This window comes from Entamoeba dispar, genomic scaffold, assembly GCF_000209125.1.
Source record: "Entamoeba dispar SAW760 scf_1105229462983 genomic scaffold, whole genome shotgun sequence".
Taxonomy (NCBI): domain Eukaryota; phylum Evosea; order Mastigamoebida; family Endamoebidae; genus Entamoeba; species Entamoeba dispar.
This window is the reverse complement of record NW_001855465.1, coordinates 25,927-45,916: the sequence shown is the minus strand read 5'-3', so window position 1 is coordinate 45,916 and position 19,990 is coordinate 25,927. Positions and strand designations below refer to the sequence as shown.

Sequence of the window (19,990 nt, the reverse complement as noted above, 5' to 3'; positions counted from 1 at the left end):
CCAATAAGTATAACCAAAAAATTTAATGGAAAAGAGAATGAACATGGTAGAATTATTACAGTTGAATATGAAAAATTTTATTTGGTTAATTCATATGTCATGAATAGTGGTCAACATCTTGAAAATCTTGTTAAAAGGACAACTGAATGGGATAAAGATATGAGAGAACATTTAAAAGAATTACAAAAGAAGAAAAATGTTATTTGGTGTGGAGATCTTAATGTTGCTTTACGTTGGATTGATGTTGCTAAGCCAATGACAAGATTAAGATGTGCTGGGTTTACTAAAGAAGAACGAGCTAGTACTAGTGAAACATTAAAAGAATTAAATTTGGTTGATACATTCCAAGTAAAATATCCAAAGAAAAGAGATTTTTATACTTTCTTTTCATATAAAGATAAGTCTAAAAGTGCAGGATGGAGATTAGATTATTTCTTTATATCAAAAGATTTAGTTGATTCTGTTACACAAATATACAGAAGAAAAGAGATTTCTGCATCAGAGTTTGTTAATTTAAATAGATAAATATTTTATATTTAAAATTGTAATATTAATTGTCTTAGTCATGTTCCATTAATTATTCATATTAAGAAATAATTGAATAAATGGGAGTTTATTTATAAGAAGTAGAAATACTATATTTTTTAAGCACTTTTTTTGATGCCTTTTGTAACATATTTAAACGTTTATTTTCATTTATTAATTTTTCAGCAGTTGGTAAATATAAAATTTCAATCATAGTATCTATTTGTAATGCACTTGAACGTCTAAAACATGTCAATAATGAACAAAGTTTTATTTTATTTTGAAAGATAATATGGACATATTGTTTTGATATTTCTTTCATTGTACTAAACCAATTTAGTATTTGAAGTGGTCGTTCAAAACCTTCAGAAATAAAGTATTGAATTGGAGATATAAATTGTGATGTAGAACTTCTGGCAAAAGTAAGGTCGATATGAAAAATGTTTCCAGTTAATGGATTAAATAATACATTTTTAAAGTGACGATCAAGAAGTAAACATAAAGACCAAAATATTTGCACTAATGCACATGATTCAATGAAATTTTTTTTTCTTACATATTGTGGTTGAAGAATTGAATTTAAAGAAGGACAATAATTCTCATAATAATTTTGAAATGATTGTAATAATTCATTACTCAATAAAATTGAAGTATCTAATTGAAGTAAAAAAGGAATTTGAATCATTTGTGGAATTACTTTTCTACAATATGAATATGGAATACAATCAGGAATAAATTCAACAAATTTACCTGATGAAATGTTATAAATTTGATAAGTTTGATATGATGAAGAACATAATTGAGAAATAGTTTTCATGAATATCATTAGATTTGATTCAATAGTAGTTTTATTAAATTTAAATAATAACATTGATTTTGAATTATCAATATGAAGAAATATGATAATAATTGGATGTTCTAATGATGTGTTAATGATTTTTGATTGAATAGAAGAAATAGGAATTGATGAGAAAGGTTGAAGAAGAGGATAAGTAACAATATGATTATCTTTTTCTTTACTATTTAAGATTAATGAAATTAAATCAATTACGCCTTGTATTGAAGGAATAATTTTATCAGGATAACACATATGATATTGTTTTGTAAAAGCAAAAAACCATTCATCCATAAAAGCAATTTTATGGTCAAATTTTTCTAACAGTAACCATAACATTTTATAGAAATAAATATAATGTTGTGGTTTAGAAAATAAAGTTAATAAATTTGGTAAAAGTTGTATACTTTTTTCTTGTAATGAAATTAAGAAAAGTACTAATAAGGAAAGATTTGATAAGATTTCTTGTTCTTTTAAATAATGAAATAATGAAATAGAAAAGTCAATAAAACCAGAAGTAGAAAAAAGTAAAAGGTCTAATAAAGTTAAATGCATTTGAGAAGAAATAACTCTATCGTATAACCATTCATAACAATTACTTAACATATTTTCTCCATAATCACAATATATTCTAATACATAATAATACATTTCTACATAACTCAAGATCTTCAATTTCTAATAACCAAAATCTTCTTTTTACTACTTCAATTATAAAAGTATAATCAATTGGGGTGTCAATTTGAATAGATTTTAATGTATCAATAAATTCTTTATTAATTTCTTTTAAGTTACCAAATAAAGTTGAATTTAAAACACTATCTAATGAAATTATATTATTTTCTGTTTGGAAATAAATTTGTGATTCATTAATATCTGAAGTTTGATGAAGAAATATTGTTTGAAGAGTTTTAACATTTTTTATTGAAGTAAATGAGTTAAATGAATGTAAATAACCATTTTCATAAATCATTCCATTTTTATTAAAAACTTTTGTTTCGTTACAATAAGATAAATTATAGTCAACAATACGAAGTGTCATTTTGAATTGAAACCAATTTTCTTTATCTTTATAATCATTTTTATTGTTTGTTTTAGGAATAAAACTGAGTAAAGACATTTCATCTTTCATTTCTTTGTTTGAATTAATTTCTCTTTTAGTAAAACCAATTAATTTTTCTTTTAGAAGATATCCTTGTTCATCAAAAAGATAACAGCCACTGTCTATATATGTTTCTGTATCATTTAGTAAATCAATAACAACTCTAAGATAACTTTGATGATGAAGTTGATTGAAAGAAGTAATAAAATTACAATAAAATGAATTTAAATCATATTTAATTGTCTTTTCTTCAATCACTTCCATATTTTCCATTAAAATAAAATGAATATTTGAAGCAACACACGCCAATTGATTAGAAACAAGAAAAGAAATAGAAAAAGGACATTTCATTTGAGAAAGAGAGAAAGATGGATTACATAAAGGTATTGAAATAAAATGAGGAGTAATATAAGCTAATTGATTATATTTATACCATTTAAGTTTATTTGTTTCAAACCATTTTCGTTTAAAGTATCCATTAAATGAACCAAAAGAAAATGAACTTAACTTCATTAATAATGTAATTGGAAATTCTTTTTCTTTATAATAACGAATAATAAACCTATTTTGTTTTGGAATAAAGTCATGTAATAAACATTTTTGATTTGTTTGAATAAGCGAACTACTGTAAATATAATTTTTGTCATAACTACTTAGAAGTAACTGAAAGTTATGTTCATTGACAATTATTGGGATTGAACAATATAACATTTCTTTTGTCATTTCTTTTTTCCTTTATTTCTAAATAATTTTTTTTTAGTTTTTTATTTTTCATTTTTTATATAAAATGTTTTTCATATCATTTTTGTAAAAATACATAAAATTCCATTTCAATTTAAGAATATTCATTGAAACGAAACTTAATTTTTTAGGAAAAGTTAGAACTATTTTTTACTTAATAAAGATAAATATCTTATAAAATAATAATAGAATTTGATGAGAATTAAGGAAAAGATAAAAATAGTAACCTCAAGAAAAGTCAGAGATGAAATGAGTTAAAGAAAAAGAATAGAAAAGAAATGAAAGAAAATAGAAAAAAGGGAATAAAAGAAAATTCAGAAGAAAGCTGACCTTTTCAAAAAACACAAAAGGAAGGAAAAAAGAAAAAATCAAATGAAGTGAACTTAGAATTTTAAAATAAAGAAAGTGAAATGATAATTTTAATATTACTTTATGCTTCAAGTACATTAGGAATTAATTTAAATGAGTTTTCTGGAACAGTAGATATTCAAGATAAAGGAAGAATGGGAATGGGGAAAAATGCAGCTTCATGGTCAAGAAGTGTAAATAAAAAGTATAGTGTATTTTATTATTTAACAATGCAACCATGGAGAAATTTAGAGTGGACATCAATTGATAGTAATTTTCCTAACAATGATCAAAGTAAATATTTTACTGAAATGATATTTAATCAAGATTATGACCGTGATAAAAGTGATACAAAAGTTGAAAACATGTGTAGAAAGAAAATGGGATATCCTGTTAGAGAATATCAATTAGATTGGTCTCTTATTCCATCTGATACTTCTAAATTACCAGTTGTTTCAATTAATGGATTAACTTGTTATAAATATGCTGCTAAACCACCATTAACAGCTGCATATTTTCTAGAAAAAATATATGACGTTACAAACAAATATGCAGAAGGAATGTCACCATGTAGATTTGAATATATTGGAGGTAAAGTTATTACATTTAGAAGTAGTTCAGAATTTTCTGATAATTTTATCACTGACTATAAAAATAATAACATTACTAAATGTCGTGCTTCTACTATTTTACCACCTACAAAGGATATGGCAGTTGGTATTGTTGTTAATTTGGATATGACTAATACATTAAGAAATATATTTAATGCAATTATTTCTTATTTGATTGACTTATTCCCAAATGATACTTCATTTGCTTATTATGTTAACTCTCAAAATCCATCTTATTCAAATTCATTAATAACAAAGAATAATATTAAAAGTGCATTAAATGAAATTACTGTTATGAGAAAAGGAAATGAAACAAAAGGAATAGAAACTGTATATAACCAAATGTCTTCAAAAGCAGGAAAGAATATTATTTATATTAGTAAATATGCAGGAAAAGCTTCTAGTACATTAGAAACTCTTTATAGTCATAATACTACATTTTATGTATTTAATTTAGATTCATCAATTGAAGAAGAATATTTACTTCAAGAATTAGTTAATAAAGGTGAACATTACTTTAAATCTTCTGTTTCATCATTAAGTACTCTTCTTCCACAATTATATAATACTATTATGGCAAATAATACCGAATTATGTGATAGAAAAACTTGTAAAGGATTTTGTGATGGTGGAGCTCGTTGTACATGTCCAATGTGTTGTCATAATGAATGTTATTATACTACATGTAATACTGAAAATGGAGAATGTGTTTATTATCCAAGTGCTGAACATAAAATTGAAAAAAGAAAATGTACAACAGAAAGTTGTTTAGGTACAGCTAAATGTGTTGAAGATATTGGATGTACTATTGAACAAAATAAATGTGTTTCAACAGTTAAATGTTTAGAACCTTATTGTTCAGGAAATAACTGTGCATTTAGAAGTAATTGTACTGATGATATTAAGCCAACTTCTATTACTGAATCTGGAATAGAAAAACTTGTTTGTAGAACTTATTCATGTGATAGATCAAGTGGAGAATGTATTCCAAATACCTTACAACCATCTAGCTATTGCCCTAAGTTATCAAGTAAATGTGAAGAACATTATTGTTCTGCTGGAACTTGTATGGTTCAAGAAAAAAAATGTATTAAAGTATCTCCATATGAAGAAAATCCATGCTATGAAGCTACTTGTGATATTGACACTGGAAACTGTGTTATGAATTTAGTTGGATGTAGTTCTGGAATGAAAGTATGTGGTAAGGTTAATGGAAATTGTAGATGTGATGCATCTACATCATATCAATGTAAATGTGATACTAGTAATGGATGTACTAATGGAGAAGTTTGTGATTATACAGATGGTGACCCAAAATGTATTAATGTTGATAACTGTAAAGAACTTAAAGGACATGATATTGTTTGGGAAGGTTGTTATAAAAATAAATGTGATGAAAGAATTATTAATGGAACAATTCAGTATGTTGTAGTTCAAGAAGAGTATGTATGTAAAGAAGAAGTACCTGAAAAATGTCTTGGATATGCTAATTATACATGTACTGGAAATAGAGAATGTGCTCTTGTAACTACTGATAAAGCAATTCAAGAATGTAAAATTTGTGATGGAGAAGATCTTGTCAATAAATGTGAAGGTTTAACTACATCACAAGGAATTCCATTTGTTTGTAAAGATGGAGAATGCCAACCACCAGATAACTATGATTGTAAAAATCTTTTCAAAGATAGATTAAATGATTGTGAAGAGTATTATGAATGGGAATATGCAAATGGAGAATGTAAAGTTGTTGTAAAAGAAGGATCAAAAATTATTTTAGATAGTCAATGTATGTATTGTTTATATGATAATATTCTCATTGATCCAGCCAAACTTATTAAAATGGACTGCACTAATAAAAAGAATATAAATGGTATTCCATATGTATGTCGTGATGGAAGTTGTCATATTGATGATGAATTTGATTGTACTAAACATGAGAATTTCCCTACTAAATGTCTTGATGTTCTTGATTACAAACTAATTAGTGGTGCAACATTTGATGAATATAAATGTGAATGGAATTCAAACTCAGAAAAGGTAAAAAGTTTATGTAAATATTGTAGTGGAATGGATAAAGAATCTACCCTTGTTGATAAATGTCCAGAACAAGTAGATGCATCTGGAAATCATTATCAAATGACTTGTTCAGATGGAGATTGTAAATATGATGGACCGTGTAATCCAAGTAATGAATGTTTTATTCAAATAAAGACTGGAACATCCCAACTTTGTGAAGCAACTAATGTCTCTATTTGTCCATCACTTCCTCTTGAACAACCTGGAGAAGTAGTTTGTATGAAAACTAATTGTGATGCTTCTGGAAGTGTTCCAAAATGTAGTAGTATATATGATGATTCTATTTGTACATCAAATATTGCTGATGTTGGTTGTGCTTCTTTAACAGGTAAATGTGATACAAATACAGGGTATTGTATTAAGAAACCATTTACAGAATGTAATGATGACCCATCTAAAGATAGAGATTGTAGTGATAAATGTTATAATTATACATGTGTTGAAACTATTACAAATGGAGTGATGACACATAAATGGACAAGTAATATTGATGGACATGCAAAAGCATTACTCTATAAGAATAAATGTCAAGATGCTTATTGTGACAAAGAAACAGGAGAAATTGAAACTAATTTTGTTCAATGTGATATTGATATTCAATTCCCTAATATGTCTAAAGCAGCTAAGAATTGTTTCTATTGTGAATGTTCATTACAGTCTGAGAGTGGATGGATTTTAACAATGTATTCTGATTATCCAGATCATAGGTTCTCATTGGATGCATGTGGTAATTGTAAAATCAATGATGAATTAGTTGATAAAGAAGCTGTTTGTTTGTTATGGCAAGATGTTGATAATACTGCTGCTATTGCTGCTGGTACTACTGTTGCGGTTGTTGTTGCAGTAATTGTTGTTGTTATGATAATTATTGCTATTGGAATTAAACAAACCGTTGATATTGTTATTTCTGCAAGAAAGAATACTATTGATAATACTGTGAATAACCCACAATTCACAGCTAAAGATGATAATGCTACTAATGCTAATTTCAATGGATGATAATAAAGTTAGGATAAATATTAGTTCATTTATTATTTCTTTTATTTATTTTTCTTTTATGATATATTGTTGGTAGAGATTTTACTTTTTAAGTGAAGAGAGAAAGTTTATTAGTTCATTCTTTTATAATTAATTCATTCTTTATAAAGTTATAGAATTGTTTTTATATAAAAGTTTATTGATAGTGCTTTAATTTGTGAAATATCGACAATGCAATGTTTCTCTTTTGTTGAGTTCTTAAATTCTTTTAAATATCTTTTGTAGGTAAAGTTAAGTATAAAATGATTATGGTTAAGAAAGGAGTGGTACAGAATATCATTAAATCAATAAATGAAATATCAAAATTTGTTAATTTTTGTGATTGATAACTTTATTACAAGAAATAAAAATAGAAGTTAAGAATTGTTTGAAGGTTCAAAGAAAGAAAAACTTGAATTGAAAACTCAGAATTGTTGATGAGTGAGGAGATTACAACAAACGAAAAAAATGAAGTTTTGTTTTTTCAAGAAGAACAACCAGAAGAGTCACACCGAGGATGGTACAAACAATTGTCTGTTACTATTCTTGCTGGGATATGTCTTATTAGTAATACATTTTGTATTGGATTATTACATAAAGAATTAAAAGGATATCTATGGGTGTTAGTAATTGGGATAATAGAAGGAATAGTTTTTCTTGGGTATAGTGGAATTAAATTTGTATTAAGACTTTCTTTTGTTCAGTCATGTTTAAAAGCAAATAAGGTCATAAAAAGGATATGTGATATTATGTATATTAATTATGATAATAGTTCAATAATATTTAAACTTCCAAACATTGAAAAAATTGTTAAAAAATATTGTATTAAATTAGATACCCATAATAAAGAAAATTGTTCACCACTTAGTCAATTAAATCATTTATTTAGATTATTTTGTGATAAATATGAAGGGTATATTAAAGCTTTTTCATTAATGTTAATTATTTGTGGATTTATAATAGTAGTTATTGAAATGTTTCTTTATCAACAGGCTATTGTATCATTCAATATAGTTTATACTCAAGTTTTAGTTTATTCAATTGTTTGTATTATTAATATTTCATTAGCGTTATTCTTTCTTTGGAAAGTTATTTTAGTAGTTATCTTCTTTATTCTTCAAGTTAGTTATGGTTGTGTAAAAGGTAGTTTTAAAGAAGAAGTAATAATTTCAATATTATTATTATCAATTATAACAATTCCTTTTTGTAATTCAGTTGTAGCTCTTCAACATAAATCTATTGCATGTATTTGGTTTCTTACAATGGGAAGTTTAATAATTACAATAATAATATTTTGTACTATTGAAATAGGATGGTATATTTATATTTTTATACATCAAAAAGCATCTCTTACTTCATTTATTTTTTCAGAATTAAAAAAATTAAAGAATCATATTGTATCCTTATCAGTATTAATCTTTTGTATTATAACTATTATAATTTCTTTTAATTTATCATTACATAATATGTTTTATAAATTAAAATATCAACACAACCCTTCTTTTTTAAGTACTTTTGATACTGTAAATACTAGTTATGTTAATGAAGTTATTAGTTACTGTGAATTTGAAAAACATATTTCCCAATTGACTTTTGGTATTGGAGATTCAAGTTATTTAAGACAAGAATATGCCCAACCTTCAATTAAAACACCAACAATTAATATGTCATCATTATTTGATGTAAGTTCAACAACACAAGATTATTATAGAATGACTAGTTCTGCTATTCCAATAAATGGTATTGTTTATTATCCAACAAATATTAAAACTTCTAATGAAACAAAAAGTGTTGTTATAATTCTTGGAAGTGAAATGGGGAATTTAATTGATTCAGATATGGGATATGTTTATCTTCAAGAAAGTTTAGCTGAGAATGGAATTGTTAGTATTTGTCTTGATCAAGGATTTCTTGATAAAGATGTAAATGGAAATTCAATTATACCAAAGAATGGAATGAGTGTTAAAGAAGGATATTTAAATGCACGTGTTGTTTTAACTATTCAAACAATTAATTATTTATTTAAACGATTAAATCAATTCTTTGGACAAAAATTAAATTTTGAAAGTATTGGAATTATTGGTGATAGAGAAGGTGGAGGAGTTGCTATGAGAATTCTTAATACATTAAGAATTGGTAATATTGATTTTATTGAAAAAGAGAATTTAAATCAATTTAATATTGAAAGTATTTTTGTATTAAATTGTAAAGATATTCCAGTTCAAAATCCTATGGTTGGAATGAATTCATATTTTATAGAAACATTACCTGAATTATCACCATATGACCCTCCTTTATTGTCTTCATATAATTATTTTAATAAAACAGATAGAGATGATAATATTTTATTTAAATATAGTGGTAGTTTAATCATTGAAAAAGGTATTGGAGATTATTTTAATATGAAATATCAACAAGCACAAAGTGATATATTGGTTGATTATATTATTAAAAATAATTCTTATTTATTAAAAGAAACTGAACTTCGTTGTTTAGTTAATAATTATGTTACAAGTCATTTTTTATGTAGTATGGATAATAAATGTGATAATTTGCCTTTACTTATGGATTTTAAGAATGGAAAATCAATTATTCCAATTGAAAGTGGATATTATAGTACTTTTGAATCAAATAAAGAAATACTTCTTTATGTAAATGGAACTATGTTTGATATTTCAATAGAAAGTAATGCAACATATAATGGTAAGTTATATCAAAATATGTATCAATCATTACATCAATTACATGTTTGTGATTCAGGAATGAAATGTGCATTAAAATTTGTTATGAATAAACCAACAAATTGCAGTGGAATTAAATTTTCATTTTTTAAAAATAATGGAATAATTAATAAAGAAGAACAAGACCCTTCTAAAATATACAACCAATCAATTAAAGTAACATCTCTATCTAATTCAACATTTACTTTACCATCTTTCACATATACTAAAATATCTGAAATCGAAAATAATGGAGAGATTTGTGAAATGTTTTTTGTTCAAACATATTATTTCTCCTTTCCATTACCAAATCAAATTATTACAAGTTTCACTTTATATTTTACAGGAGAAATTCTTTTGGATGATGTTGCATTATTTTATTAACATATTCTTCATTGTTTATTTATTTATTATATAAGAAAATTAATTTTTAAGTAATATATGAAAAACTACTTCCTTTTATAAAAAAGTAGTTAATTAAAAAAAATATATATTTCTATTAAACAAATGAATATCTACAATTAACAGTATTACTTTAATACATTATTTTTAAATAAATTATTTTAACTCTATTATTTTTTCTATTTCTGAATTTAATCTTTTTATTGTGTTATTGTTGTTAAAGTAACAACTTAATATAAAATTAACTCTTAATATAAATAATCATTTTGCTTAATTTCTATGTATTATTTTCTTTTTGTTTAATTTCTTATTCTTTTTATTCACTCTTTATTTGTTTTAATTCAAAATGAAAAATGTAGAATAAAAGGAATATTTAATAAAATATCATCAAGAAATGTTACAGCTAAAATTACTTTAAAGATTGTCAAACCCGATTTATTATTAATCACAGGTGAATTAGTGATAGTGAATAGATTAACAAACGAGTAAAACTAAATAAAGTCCAAAATAGAAGAACGTAATGATAGTTTATTTTATTTATTGAAAAAGAAACAAATTAAATGAATTTTACCATTAAATTAATTTAAATTCCACCATAACTTGATTGTGTTGATGTTTTCTTCTTTTTGATGATTAAGAAAATAATTAATCCAATAGTAATTATCAAGATAACCAAGAGAATAATTACAGCAATCAAAATGCCAAAAATTGCTCCACCACTTAATCCATTATCCTCTTCACTTGTATCATTTGTACTATCATTTGGACTATAATCTTCTATAAATTCAAAATCTACTCTTCCAACTCCAACATCAGAAGAAGACATACCTCCAACAAAGATATAAACAGTTTCTCCTTTTTTCATTGGATAAATAACTGTTGTTCCTCTTACACCTCTTGGGTTTGACTCCACAGTTTCAGAAGATAAACAGTTTTGTCCAACAGAATCAGATGTAACCATCTTACATGATTCATAGATTTCTATACGAGTTTTCATTGCAGAAACATCATCAGTAAAAACAAGTAATGTTTTGTTTTCTGGGGCAGTAATAACAAACCAATTACCTAATAAACCATCAACAGCTGGGTTGGTACAAGTAGATCTTGATTTAGAATTAATTTCATTATAGAAATAACGAGTTGCTGGTAATTTTATTTCTTCAGCTTTATCACATCGTTCATTTGGGGCACTACTTTGACTCTCAAAAATATTAAAACGAGCAATTCCCTTATTTCCAGTTGATGGTGGAATCCACATTGATGCAATAGCAGTATCATCTTTATATCTTGTATTCAATAAAACTTTAACTTGAGTTCCTCCCATTCCACATGCAACAGTTTGACTAACTTCGTAACAACCATTCCAAGATGTAGGATGACCATCCATTTCAACAGTTGTTAATTGAGTTGTTTCATCTCCACAAGAATTTAAGGTGTATTCAACAAATGGTTGTCCTTTAAATTTGTAATAAACACCAGCAACATTATCTAAACCATAACATAATGATGGAATTTTATGTAATCCTAATACTCTCACTTCAGTAAATGGAAGTGTAATTTCAATTGCATTCTCGATAGAAGTTCCTTGTTCCATGTCAATATAAGCGGCAAAAAACATAAAAACTCCATAAGGTTCTCCTTGTCCTCCAGTTCTTTGAGCTGTAGCAAATAATTTTAAAAGACTATCTTCTTTTTTCATAACAAATGAAGCTATACCTGAATGTTGTTCACAAACATCACTAACACTACAACTATTTCTAATTTCTAAAAGTCCTGCATATTCATTTGGATTGTTTGGAATAACACCAGCAATTACTTTTGTATGTCCAGCAATACTTTTAATTGAATACCATGTCCCTTGTTTTTTTCTTAAAGTTTCATCACAACCAGATTCAGATTCTGGTATTTCTGAAGCATCAACAATTTGTGAATAAAAATTACCAAGACGTCTTAAATCAATTTCAGTAGAATTTGAACATTTATAATTTTCTTTTTCTTTCATTTCCATCATTTTAAATCGAACTTCAGTATAATCTGTAATTTTGGCATTACTTTGGGCAATTCTAATAAAATAATTAACACCATCTTCAAGAGTAGCAACAATCCATCATTTCCACAATTATTTGTTTCTTGAGTGACACAACTTGAACAATCTCCTTTAAATAATTCAATAAATGTATCAATTCTATCACTTGAACTAAATACTGAATTACTAGCACATGTGTGCATAGCATATCTTTTTCCATCTCCACGTACATTTAAATAAATTCCTCTTCCTTTTTCTGAATTTTCACATAATGAATTACTTACTTCAATTCCTGTAACTTTAAAAGATAATGAAACAGGAATATTTGTTATTGAATATGATGTTTCACATGTTTGTGCTGCTGGTGTATCACTAATAGTAACTTCATAATTTCCATTTTGAACATATTCATTACCATCTTTCCAAGAACAAATAAACATAAAATAAGTTTCACCAATAGTTAAATTGTGATAACTTAATTTTGCTTGGAATCCACATCCATGGTTATCGAATGCAAAATATGAAGAGTCTTGACAATTATTTTCTTCTTTTATTTGACTTTGATTAAATAAAAAGATTTCACTCTCAATAGTGGTAAACTTATTACAAGCATTAATGTAAACAGATTCTTTTGTTGCTACAAATTTATACCAGAAACCTCTTCGTTTTTGATAACTATTATAATTATGATTATTAGCATCAAAAACACCACGAATTGTTGTTGGGATATTTATTTGTTGAGGTAAAGAACATTTACTGTTATCAATTGTAGAAGTACTTTCAATTGAAATCTTTACAGAACCTTGTTCTTGTGCAGAAGTTCCAGCAATAATAAGATAATATGTAACTCCTTCTTCTGGTTCAAGTAAAAGATCATTATGTTGACCAGAACATCTTGGATTAGATAACTCTTTTGCATTTGGACAATCTAGATTAGTTCCACTTTGGCAAGAGCGTGTTAATATCAGTCGAGAATTTAATGTAGTTTCTTTGAAACAAGTAGTAAGAGATACAGCCTTTGTTGCTGTAAATTTTATTTGATAAGCTGGTTGTTTGAAAATATTATTTGATGAACAACCAAAAGTTGAATTAGTTGTTGTTGAATCTAGTTGAATAATATTTGTGTAAGAATTTTCATCTATATTACCAGCGTCAATAGCTTGATTGCAAGTTATTGCATATGCTGTTATAAATAATACAAATAATAACATGGTTATAATGATTTATCAATTGGAAGATGTCTTTAAATAATCTGTTTGAAAATTCAATAGAAAAATTCTTCATTAAAAAAGTAGAATAAAAATGCCATATCTTATAGTATTAAAAACTATTCATTTAAAATAACTCTATTTAAACAGAAAAGTTTGTTGTTTCTCTTGCACTTTTAGATTTATTAAAATTTCATTTATAGATAAATATGTTTTGTTTCATCATACACTTCTAATAGTATTTTCAAATCTCCTTTTCTCAAGATAAAAATAAAAATACTTTTCCATTTTTATTCATTTTATAAAAAAAAATAAATTAATTATGTCAAAACACATTCAATATAAATAGAAGTGGTACAATAGAGTACATTTTATTAATTTTAAAATAATAAAATAAATAAATTGTTTCATTTCAGTGATAGAACCATATTAAAATAAATCTAATTTATTTTTAGTAAAAGAACAAAAAAAGAATTGATAAAATTATTTGAGGAAAAAGGAGATTATGATAAATTTTTTAATTTTTCTTGTTTTTTTCCTTTTAAATAAGATTCTATATGCATTTGACTCATAATCTAATACTGATATTAATAAAGTTATTGTATTAATTAAAGGAATGCATGAATTTGATTATAAATATTTAAATTAATGTAATTTTTAAGAACAAAAATTAGTTTATGAATGATTGAAGAACTTAATTGGATATTGGAAATAATTAACAAAGAATAAAAAATAAAAAATTGTTTCCATTACATTCAAATAATATGTATTATATGAAATAATGAAATAATTTAAATAATAAAGAAATCAGAATGAGAAAATAAATGATAATGAATAAAAAATAAATAAATGATAATTTAACAATGAAAAAGTTAGATAATACTTAGAATATAAATTAATAATAAATCAATAATGAAGTTAGAAATATAAAAATATAATAAAGATAAATAGAAAATAAAGAAGAAATGTTTAACAATTAAAAATAAGAAGTAAAATGAATAAAATAGAAATAAGATAATAAAATATGCAATAATAATTATATTTATAAATAAAATAATATATTTAATTGAAAATATCAATAAATTTGAATTTAATATGTAATGTAAATGATATTAAATTTAATTTTTATCAATACGAAAATAAATTTATGAATGGCTAAATCAAAAAATAATAAAAATAAAATAAATGTCATTCAAAAAAATAACTACAATGATGAACTTTATATATGTTGATGATTCTTTTATCTATCCTGTTTTTGTTATCAATGTAAAAATTTTAATGTTTCTTTCTTCAAGAATATCAACCATTACATATGTACTATAATGAAAAAAATAAAGATTATTCAAATCAATAAAAATATTATTAATGTGATTTAGTCTTGTATATTATATAATTATGACGAGATAATAACTTGATTATACATTTATAAATTGTGTTAATTACTCTTGTTAAGTTCTCTGATCTTATAGATAATAATCTTTAATTAATTTTAATTTATATTTTATTCATATCAATATTATATAATACTTATCATATCTACATTAATTCTATAATGAAGTATTGATAAAATAATAGAGTATGCTAAAAACCAACAAAAAGAATGAAAACACATATTATCTATTTAATGAAGAAAAAAAAAATATAAATCATTTTAAATCATTATTGAAAATAGCAAAAAATATAGATTTAAAATCATCTCAATCATTAATTAAAGATAATTTTAATATGTCATGAACTCTCTGATATATAACAGTAACACAATGAATAGTAAATTCAGTAAAAGACATATGACAAAATAAATAACAGGAAATTAACACAACAAACCAAAAATATTCAATAATAGTTTAACCGTCTTCAAGTATAAACGTCTACAAAAACTTTTTTTGAAAAAATATAAACTATAAATAAATTATAATAATATTCTAATATTTATCATAAATATCATCAAAACTAACTTCTATACTTCAATAGATGTTTCAATTATAATAGTTTTATAAAAATGCATGACTGCTGTTATATATAATTTTATTCTTTAAAGCACAAAGTTAAGCAGATACATTCCTCATTTATGATACTTAAATGACGTTTCTTTTTTCAACTTTACCAAAGGTTGTTTCTTTTTTGATAAATATATTATAAATTATGTTTTTTAAAAACTTATCAATAATAAATTAGTGATAAAAGAAAAATAAAAAAAATTTTGAACATAAAAATAGACAAAAAATAACCAATCATAAAAATTTCTAATAATAACTAAAAATTATGTATTTTTATGAACATTTTTATAAAAAATAACATAATTTTTATTCTTTCTTTTGTTTTTTTTTGGAAAGTATCATTGAAAAATTACGTTTGAATCATCTCTTAAAATAACCGAAAAAAAACATCTTTTAACTCATATTTTATGGCACTACCCACACCAACAAATCTCCAATTAAATATTGTAGTTGTTGGAGAACCTGGTTGTGGAAAGACAAGCTTAATACTTGCATATATCGATGAGTCGTTTTCATTAGAAATCGTACCTTGTTTTTATGATGGACCTGCAGTTTCTATGACTTATCGCTCGTGTGAATTTTGTGTTTCTTTTGCAGATTGTTCTGGTATGGATAAGCAAACTGATGCCTTAAGAGAAACTTTATATAATAGTGCAGACTTCATTATTGTATGTTATGGGATAGATGATCCCGTGTCTCTGCATAAAGCTGAAACTGTGTGGATTCCAGAAATTTATAGAGTTGCACCTGGGGCTTCTATTATTCTTGTTAGTACCAAAAAAGATTTAAGAGATAACCCAAATAACCACGTACCACCCATTAGTCCCAACGAGTTATTAACTGATGAAGATGGTTATAATGTTTTTAGAAGGACTCATAGCAAGTTAATTGTTGAGACTTCAGCATTAACTAAAGAAGGTGTTCTTAAACTTTTTAATGGTATTTATGAATTATCTCTGCAAAATAAAAAAAAGAAAAAACAACACTGTGTTATATTTTAAGTGTTATGTGTCATCTTATGTTTCAATAAATTGGTGGTGTTAATAATGCAGAGTATCATCATCAAATTAATAAGTTATTTGTTATTATTTTATTTATTCTTTGTTTTTATTTAACCTAGTTAAACAAAATAAATCTTACTTATTCATTTTAAAACTATTTCTTTTTAATTTGTATTAAAAAATAATAACACACATAAAATTTATTGAATCGGGTGATAGACTGTTTATATTCGAATACACTGTTTGTGTTTATAAAGAAAATAATAAAATACATCCTGTTTAACTAATTACCTTTTAGGTAATTGGAACATCACTCACTTTATTGAAAAATGTTATTTTTCTCTTCACAAATAATATTGTGAAATGGGGTGCTTTTTATTTATGTACCAAAGAATTTTATCATAACAATTTTGTTCTTTGAAGTAGATAATAAGTTTTGTACTTTCTGAACATTTCTTGTTCTTCAACAAATGTTTATATCAGCTTAAACCTATACGCAAAATAAGACAAAAGGAAATAATAAATAATAAATAACATGTTTATGTTACATGAAATTAAATGAATGATAATATAATAAGGACTAGTACAACAGTAAATGATAGAAAGAAAATTATAACTAACAAATATATCACATAAACATAATATTTAAAATACTTTTTAATAAACTTAAACAACAAAAAAAGTAATTATTTAATTTTTAATTTTTGTTTTATTGAAGTATAGTTTAATATAGGAAATAAATTATATGATATACTAAAGAGAAATTGACACGAATTTTGTTTTAAGACTCATCTCAATAACAAGTATAATGAATTGTTTTATCTGTGTTAGTCTTTTATTTGTTGTTTGTCATGCATTTGAACTACACCCGTTTGTCATTAATAAAGGAAAGCATTTATATCCTATTCAATTAAAAGGTAATGAAACAATACAAATTTTCCATACAGAACGAATTTATGAAGAGATTAAAGTATATAAAACAACGCATGAAATATACATAGAATCACCAATAACACTAAACGCAGAATATTCTATAATTCAATCAAAAGAAGAATGTGTTTGTAAGAAATGTCAATATGATTGTAATAGAGAAACTAAAGAATGTATGGTAGGAACATTAAAAAGTGGTACATTTACATTTAACTCATTTCTTGATTTGTTAATGCCTACAAAATCATTGTTTATTTTCATTATCTTTGCTGTGTTAGTTGTTGTAAGTGTTTGTATGGTTTGTACAATGACATGTCGATTTGTTGATTGTTTTACTGATATCTTGTGTAACAAAGCAAAGGCACGACAAAAAAGGGTTGAAAAAGAAATGAGAAAAAATATGAAAGAATCTGCTAAACAACACGCATTAGAACTCGCTGCTTTGTAGACGTCTTTTCAAAAGAGTTCAGTCATTTATTAAATTTTTATAAAACAATTGAATACTTCAATTTAGAATTCAATTAAAAAATATTATAAATAAAATAAAACTAGAAACGGTTCAAGCTATAATGAGCTTCATATACATTATGTTTGAGTACAGAAATAAAGGTTGACAAAACCTTGTTTGAAAGGGGTTGTGTTGCCATAATCCATAGGGGGATTGATTGTCCTCCAAATGAGTATGATGGTTGTTTATAATTTTTATCTATAATTGAAAATCCATTGCGATAATACCATTTTCTTAACCGATGATGAACTTCATCTTCAGTTGGTTCAACTTCAAGAATCCACAAACCACCAATTGTTTTGAATAAATGTTCAATTACTTGTTGTCCTATCTTTTCACCTCTGAACTCTGGAGAGATTGCAATATGCTCTATAAAATGAAACTGTTTCATCAAATACCAATAAACAACAACTCCTACAATTTTTCCATTATAGTTTACTGAAATAAAATAATGATTTGGTTGTGTGTCAATAACTTGTTTAAGTTGAGAAGTACCTCTAACGAGATTATCCCCAAAAGAAGTTCGAAGTAATTGAATTAATTTTGGAAGTAAAGTGTCTGTTGAACGTGTTATCCGTGTAAATGAAATAGCAGGCATTATGGTAATATGTTTTTTAGATAACGAATCATTTAAATATCAAGAATGACGTGGACAATGAGGTCAATAATTCTTTGAAACGAAAATCGAAAATCTTGACTTTTCCTTTAATATAAAACTAGTTTTTCAATAGTAATTTTTTATTATAACTTTTTCGTTTTGAGGTTATTATTTAATAAAACGAAATAGATCATTCTAATCAATTATATAAATAGAATAATTCTATAAACACATATGAGATTTTAATGAAATAGTAGTTTACAAAGGCTAAAAATAATATTTTACTTATTGATTCACAAAACCCAAAAGTATTTACCTAATTCAATAAATTATGAATAATTTGATTTAAATTGAGTTTTTTAATGTTTATAATATGTGAATAGTATTATTTATATTTCATTTTTTTTTGTAAGAAAAGGGGATGAGTATTCTAAATATAAAAATAACACCCATTGATTTTATAAATGGATAAAAAAACTGTTGTAGTTATTTAAAAATAACTTATCTTTATTTTAATTGTTCTGTTTATCTAAAAATAACAATTCTTATTCTATTAGAATGTCTCATCAAAAGAAGTTGATTTAAAAATCATAAAAAAAAAATGAATTATTTAAATTTATTTTATTTCAAATCCTTACAAGTAATATATTCAGAATAATTGTTTAATTATCATTATATTAAGAAAATTATTTGATTATATCAATGACAATTTATAAATATATAAGTTTTATTGTTACAGCAGTAAACACGTAGGTAGAAGTAATTCTTATTTTAACACATACCATTTAGACTGTTAATACTTTTACTTTTATTTTCTTTCATCAAATAACTTCATTACACTATTTGTTTAATTTTAATAACTAATCAAAAATCTTCTTTTTTTGTAAGTCATAATTTGCAATTTACGTCATACTATATCTACAATAACTCCTTTCTTTATCTCAAAAAAACAGTAATAAATATTTTTATCAATTCTTTAACTATGCTTATATTCATATAATATAATGAATGACCTATTTAATACTAATTTTTTGTTAAATTTCAATAAATATGTTTTATAATTAAACATAGTTTTTAGATATGTTCAATCTTTTTAAGTGTTTATAGAATCTTTATAATCTTATAATATTTCTAGGTTCTTCTTTAATAAGATTTAAAGAGTTAAAATAGCAATATAAATTTATTGGAATATTGAGAACGATAAAGACAAAATAAATAGTATATAGATTTTGTTGTACGAAGTATTATTTTACTTAAAAGATTCAGTACAAAAAATATCATTCAATTTTAATTCAAAATTAAAATAAACAAAAAAAAAACAATACACTTATTGATGTTTTTAAATC

At 24.4% G+C, this 19,990-nt stretch overlaps 9 protein-coding genes across 9 annotated transcripts in view, besides 34 other annotated features; 5 read left to right on the top strand and 4 right to left on the bottom strand.

The window, feature by feature from the left end:
* Positions 1-597, top strand: part of EDI_124000 (DNA-(apurinic or apyrimidinic site) lyase, putative) — a gene marked incomplete at both ends in the record, with an annotated part of 879 nt that extends 282 nt beyond the window's left edge. Inside the window, 2 exons of the mRNA XM_001733468.1 lie at positions 1-503; positions 564-597. The exon at positions 1-503 is cut by the window's left edge and continues 282 nt beyond it. Of these exons, the coding sequence (XP_001733520.1) occupies positions 1-503; positions 564-597 (537 nt within the window). The remainder of the gene's footprint in view (positions 504-563) is intronic.
* Positions 509-556: a sequence feature (AT_rich).
* Positions 598-613: 16 nt separating the features above from the next.
* Positions 614-3,184, bottom strand: EDI_123990 (uncharacterized protein; the record flags this gene model as incomplete). Its single annotated transcript, XM_001740503.1, has 1 exon — positions 614-3,184. The coding sequence occupies one exon, from the start codon at positions 3,182-3,184 to the stop codon at positions 614-616; it is 2,571 nt and encodes an 856-aa protein (XP_001740555.1).
* Positions 1,372-1,393: a sequence feature (AT_rich).
* Positions 3,172-3,241: a microsatellite.
* Positions 3,242-3,346: 105 nt separating this feature from the next.
* Positions 3,347-3,390: a sequence feature (AT_rich).
* A 68-nt stretch (positions 3,391-3,458) lies between these two features.
* Positions 3,459-3,515: a microsatellite.
* Positions 3,516-3,612: 97 nt separating this feature from the next.
* EDI_123980 (galactose-inhibitable lectin 170 kDa subunit, putative) lies at positions 3,613-7,236 on the top strand (the record flags this gene model as incomplete). The annotated part of the gene is made up of 1 exon (XM_001740502.1): positions 3,613-7,236. One exon carries the CDS (start codon positions 3,613-3,615, stop codon positions 7,234-7,236), a length of 3,624 nt encoding a protein of 1,207 aa, XP_001740554.1.
* Positions 7,026-7,114: a microsatellite.
* Positions 7,237-7,691: 455 nt separating the features above from the next.
* EDI_123970 (uncharacterized protein) lies at positions 7,692-10,358 on the top strand (the record flags this gene model as incomplete). Its single annotated transcript, XM_001740501.1, has 1 exon — positions 7,692-10,358. One exon carries the CDS (start codon positions 7,692-7,694, stop codon positions 10,356-10,358), a length of 2,667 nt encoding a protein of 888 aa, XP_001740553.1.
* Positions 8,678-8,741: a sequence feature (AT_rich).
* Positions 9,592-9,612: a sequence feature (AT_rich).
* Positions 9,694-9,728: a sequence feature (AT_rich).
* Positions 10,067-10,109: a sequence feature (AT_rich).
* Positions 10,359-10,372: 14 nt separating the features above from the next.
* Positions 10,373-10,541: a sequence feature (AT_rich).
* A 362-nt stretch (positions 10,542-10,903) lies between these two features.
* Positions 10,904-10,966: a sequence feature (AT_rich).
* On the bottom strand, positions 10,960-13,613 carry EDI_123960 (uncharacterized protein; the record flags this gene model as incomplete). Its single annotated transcript, XM_001740500.1, has 2 exons — positions 10,960-12,439; positions 12,478-13,613. 2 exons carry the CDS (start codon positions 13,611-13,613, stop codon positions 10,960-10,962), a joined length of 2,616 nt encoding a protein of 871 aa, XP_001740552.1.
* A 261-nt stretch (positions 13,614-13,874) lies between these two features.
* Positions 13,875-13,934: a sequence feature (AT_rich).
* A 44-nt stretch (positions 13,935-13,978) lies between these two features.
* Positions 13,979-14,014: a sequence feature (AT_rich).
* A 22-nt stretch (positions 14,015-14,036) lies between these two features.
* Positions 14,037-14,064: a sequence feature (AT_rich).
* A 175-nt stretch (positions 14,065-14,239) lies between these two features.
* Positions 14,240-14,271: a sequence feature (AT_rich).
* A 115-nt stretch (positions 14,272-14,386) lies between these two features.
* Positions 14,387-14,569: a microsatellite.
* Positions 14,498-14,671: a microsatellite.
* Positions 14,608-14,733: a microsatellite.
* A 39-nt stretch (positions 14,734-14,772) lies between these two features.
* Positions 14,773-14,797: a sequence feature (AT_rich).
* Positions 14,798-14,935: 138 nt separating this feature from the next.
* Positions 14,936-14,977: a sequence feature (AT_rich).
* A 102-nt stretch (positions 14,978-15,079) lies between these two features.
* Positions 15,080-15,136: a sequence feature (AT_rich).
* A 104-nt stretch (positions 15,137-15,240) lies between these two features.
* Positions 15,241-15,303: a sequence feature (AT_rich).
* Positions 15,304-15,488: 185 nt separating this feature from the next.
* Positions 15,489-15,552: a sequence feature (AT_rich).
* A 182-nt stretch (positions 15,553-15,734) lies between these two features.
* Positions 15,735-15,918: a sequence feature (AT_rich).
* A 96-nt stretch (positions 15,919-16,014) lies between these two features.
* On the top strand, positions 16,015-16,608 carry EDI_123950 (uncharacterized protein; the record flags this gene model as incomplete). Its single annotated transcript, XM_001740499.1, has 1 exon — positions 16,015-16,608. The coding sequence occupies one exon, from the start codon at positions 16,015-16,017 to the stop codon at positions 16,606-16,608; it is 594 nt and encodes a 197-aa protein (XP_001740551.1).
* Positions 16,609-16,671: 63 nt separating this feature from the next.
* Positions 16,672-16,796: a sequence feature (AT_rich).
* Positions 16,797-16,814: 18 nt separating this feature from the next.
* Positions 16,815-16,991: a repeat region.
* Positions 16,992-17,246: 255 nt separating this feature from the next.
* Positions 17,247-17,322: a sequence feature (AT_rich).
* A 94-nt stretch (positions 17,323-17,416) lies between these two features.
* Positions 17,417-17,986, top strand: EDI_123940 (uncharacterized protein; the record flags this gene model as incomplete). The annotated part of the gene is made up of 1 exon (XM_001740498.1): positions 17,417-17,986. The coding sequence occupies one exon, from the start codon at positions 17,417-17,419 to the stop codon at positions 17,984-17,986; it is 570 nt and encodes a 189-aa protein (XP_001740550.1).
* A 24-nt stretch (positions 17,987-18,010) lies between these two features.
* Positions 18,011-18,086: a sequence feature (AT_rich).
* EDI_123930 (uncharacterized protein) lies at positions 18,087-18,644 on the bottom strand (the record flags this gene model as incomplete). Its single annotated transcript, XM_001740497.1, has 1 exon — positions 18,087-18,644. The coding sequence occupies one exon, from the start codon at positions 18,642-18,644 to the stop codon at positions 18,087-18,089; it is 558 nt and encodes a 185-aa protein (XP_001740549.1).
* A 323-nt stretch (positions 18,645-18,967) lies between these two features.
* Positions 18,968-19,052: a sequence feature (AT_rich).
* Positions 19,053-19,223: 171 nt separating this feature from the next.
* Positions 19,224-19,271: a sequence feature (AT_rich).
* A 26-nt stretch (positions 19,272-19,297) lies between these two features.
* Positions 19,298-19,376: a sequence feature (AT_rich).
* Positions 19,377-19,658: 282 nt separating this feature from the next.
* Positions 19,659-19,710: a sequence feature (AT_rich).
* A 217-nt stretch (positions 19,711-19,927) lies between these two features.
* Positions 19,928-19,963: a sequence feature (AT_rich).
* The window catches only part of EDI_123820 (uncharacterized protein), a gene marked incomplete at both ends in the record, with an annotated part of 1,243 nt that continues 1,195 nt past the window's right edge, over positions 19,943-19,990 (bottom strand). Inside the window, one exon of the mRNA XM_001733467.1 lies at positions 19,943-19,990. This exon is cut by the window's right edge and continues 754 nt beyond it. Within this exon, the coding sequence (XP_001733519.1) occupies positions 19,943-19,990 (48 nt within the window).